General features: G+C 59.2%; 1 protein-coding gene across 1 annotated transcript in view; it reads left to right on the top strand.

Moving 5' to 3' along the window:
- The first annotated feature begins 3,000 nt into the window (after positions 1 to 3,000).
- CHRNA10 (cholinergic receptor nicotinic alpha 10 subunit) overlaps positions 3,001 to 3,365 on the top strand; it is a 3,360-nt gene continuing 2,995 nt past the window's right edge. The window contains exon 1 of the mRNA XM_009290882.1: positions 3,001 to 3,106. Coding sequence (XP_009289157.1) covers positions 3,001 to 3,106 — 106 coding nt within the window. The remainder of the gene's footprint in view (positions 3,107 to 3,365) is intronic.

Below are 3,365 nucleotides of genomic sequence, written 5' to 3'. Positions count from 1 at the left end.
AAGAACAAAGAACATCCCGCAAGCGAACCGTGTCAGTGTCCTCTGGTGTGTACGGTCTTTACTCTTACTGTGTTTAGAACCGACTATTCAAGCGAACAGCTGGCCGTGTCAGTGTCCTCTGGTGTGTACGGTCTTTACTCTTACTGTGTTTAGAAACCGACTATTTTTGGAAGAAGAAAAAAAAAAAGCTGTCTATGGGTCTGCTCTGATTTCAGGGTTACTGCAGCAGCGCCTCCTGCCACAGCCTGCCACAGCCAGCCACTGCTCGCAGCGGCCAGCGGCTCCCAGCCTGCCCGGTGCTGCTTTGCATTGGCTCATTGAAGGTCTTTATGCATGAGGATTATGTAAAGGTTTTTATTAAAAAAAAAAAAAAATTATAAATAAATGATCTAGATTATTTTCCTGTCTTTTTGAAAACAATAAATAAAATGTTTATAGTATTCCCACGGTTTCCTTTGCTTTTTAAGTAAGATTTCGGTTTCATAGGCACGTGTCCCTTGGCTTGTCGCACCTGGGTGGCTTGGGCTGGCTCAGGCGGTGGCACAGCTCGCACGACCTGAAGCCCCCCTGGAGCTGCATCTGTCGAGGGATGCGAAGAGCAACAGGAAAGGCATTTACAGGTACACCAGCACCGACAGACCGGGGAAAAGGTGGGCTCGGCATGGAACGGGAATGGGGACCTGGGCGCAAAGGCCGTGGAAAAGGTACTGGATGTCGTCTTTACGGGTAAGACTCGGTGGGAAAGGTCAGAGCGAGGAGCCTTGGGGGAGGCGAGGGGAGGGAGCACTTAGATACACCAGGCATCCCAGGCCTCTGGGGGCTGGCAGGGTGCACCTGTAAGGGCTGAGGGAGCTGGCCCATGTCACTGCAGTACCTTTGAAAGGTCGTGGAGATGGGGGAGGTTCCTTCAGAGCCTTGGAAGAAAGCAGGAACAGTTCACAGAATCATTGAGGTTGGAAAAGACCTCTAAGATCATCGAGTCCAACCATCGACCCAACACCACCACCCACTAAACCATGTCCCTAAGTGCTTCATCTACTCGTCTTTTAAATACCTCCAGGGATGGGGACTCCACCACTTCCCTGGGCAGCCTGTCCCAATGTTTAACCACTCTTTCAGTAAAGACATTTTTCCTCATGTCCAATCTAAACCTCCCCTGGCACAACTTGAGGCCGTTTCCTCTCGTCCTGTCGCTCTTTACTTGGGAGAAGAGACCGACCCCACCTCGCTACAACCTCCTTTCAGGTGGTTGTAGAGAGCGATGAGGTCTCCCCTCAGCCTCCTCTTCTCCAGGCTAAACAACCCCAGTTCCCTCAGCCGCTCCTCATCAGACTTGTTCTCCAGACCCCTCACCAGCCTCGTTGCCCTTCTCTGGACACGCTCCAGCACCTCGACGTCCTTCTTGGAGTGAGGGGCCCAAAACTGAACACAGTATTCGAGGTGCGGCCTCACCAGGGCCGAGTACAGGGGCACGATCACTTCCCTGCTCCTGCTGGCCACACCATTTCTGATACAGGCCAGGATGCCATTGGCCTTCTTGGCCACCTCCAGGTCCTTTTCCGCCAGGCTGCTTTCCAGCCACTCTTCCCCAAATAAATACATGAATTATTGGAATAAATGAAGTCACCCCTCTCTTCAAGGAGGATGTGGGGAGCCATGGGCTGGTGAGCCTCGCCTCGGTCCCTGGCGGGATGATGGAGCACGTCCTCCGGGGAGCCATTTGCAGAGGTGTGGAGAGGAGGGGGGTTGGAGGAGACTGTACGGCCAGGGAGGGTGCTGGGGCCGGGGGGCATCTCCTGTCCTGGGGGATTTCTGGAAAGAGGTGAGGGGTGGGCCCAGTTACAGCTTCATGGCAAAGGGAGGGAAGCGCTTTTCCACCCAGCACAGAACAGGCTTGTTTCAGGCTGAAAACGGGGTGTGTGTGCTCAGGCCTCTGCTCCCCAAGGTGGGGCTATGCCGGGTGCCCAGCGTGCACTTCTGGGGGGGGGGCGGGGGGGGGGGGACCTGTTCCCCAGTACCAGCTCTCGGGCACGAAGCGCTATAAAAGCAGCAGCGATTTACGTCTCCTCGCCCACACGGGGCGGCTGTCCTGCCGTGCCAGCATCGCCGCACCTTAAACATGACACCGGCTGTGCCGCCCTGTGCAGGGAGCCAGGTCAGCGCGGCTTCACCTCCTTCCTTTACCATAATTGCCTCTCTGCAAACCCAGCTGCTGCCCTGGGCAGAGGAGCGGCGTGGCTGGGACGTCAGGCTGGGGATGAATAATTCACCGCCTGGAAACCAGACCTCTAGCCTTAAAACTGATCGGCGCACTGCTTGGCATCTGCTGCCGGGGATCAGCGTGGGAAAGGTGCCAGGGAGGTGCTGGGGGAGCAGGAGTCGGCGGCCTCCCGCATGGCTGGATCTGGGGAGGTGCTTCGGCTCCCCTGCGGCTGGGACCTCTCTGCCACTTGCTGCTTTGTCTCCTGGGTCATGTCTCTTAACCCCCTGGGATTTTGTTTTCGCCAAATGGGAATAATCTTCCTCTTTCCCTCCCTCGCTCTTTTACTCAGAATGGAGAAGTGGGGGCACAGGATGTCCCTTGCTGTGCACGGCAGTCCCTCCGCCCCAGGGTCTGCAGCATCTGCCTTCGGCTCTTCCCACTGCCCGCTGCCATGGCCTTGGTGGGCTTCTGGCCCCGTACTTGGCTGGGACCCGGCTGCAGGCGAGGTGGCATCTCCCTTTCAGCCCCGGGATTTCCCTTTCCAGCTTGCTCTGGGCCGGGACTGTGGGGAGCGAGCCCCCCTCCCTGCAGCCCCCTGGGTCAGAGGTACCTCGAAAGGGCGGTTTCCAGCGCACGAAGCTGCCGGCCGGGAGCAAAGCTGCAGGCAGCTCCGGGCAGGCGGGAGCACGCGGTGCCAGACAACCCAGTGAAGAGTGACCTCGTCCCTGCCTGCTCCAGCCCACCACACGGTCCTTGTCACCGTGGTCCTGGCCCCGAGCTGCCTGGAGCAGGCGGAGATGGGGCTGCCCACCGGCGTGGCCGGGAGGGTCTTGTGGGAGCGACGGTTCAGGGTGTGCATGGCTGCTGGCGCTTCCCCAGGCTTGGGCAGCCAGTGGGCAGCCGGTGGGCAGCGGACAGGCAGCGTGTCGCTGCCAGCAGTGGCTCAGCACCCAGACCTGTCTCAAAGGGGCTCAGCCGCACCCAAACCCCCTCCCGGTCCCCTGCCAGGTCCCAGCCGGGGCCCCTCGGGGGTCACTCTCTGTTGCCCCGCACCGCAGGGCTCGCTGCACAGAGACTGTTGCTCCCCAGGGGGCTGTGCCCCCCCCCGCCCTGTCCCAGCCCTGACGTCACCCTGGCGCTTGCAGGTGGCACGGCCCCCCTG

The sequence above is a fragment of the Aptenodytes forsteri genome, unplaced genomic scaffold, assembly GCF_000699145.1.
Source record: "Aptenodytes forsteri isolate BGI_AS27 unplaced genomic scaffold, ASM69914v1 Scaffold254, whole genome shotgun sequence".
Classification (NCBI taxonomy): Eukaryota; Metazoa; Chordata; class Aves; order Sphenisciformes; family Spheniscidae; genus Aptenodytes; species Aptenodytes forsteri.
This window is presented reverse-complemented; position numbering and strand designations above follow the sequence as displayed.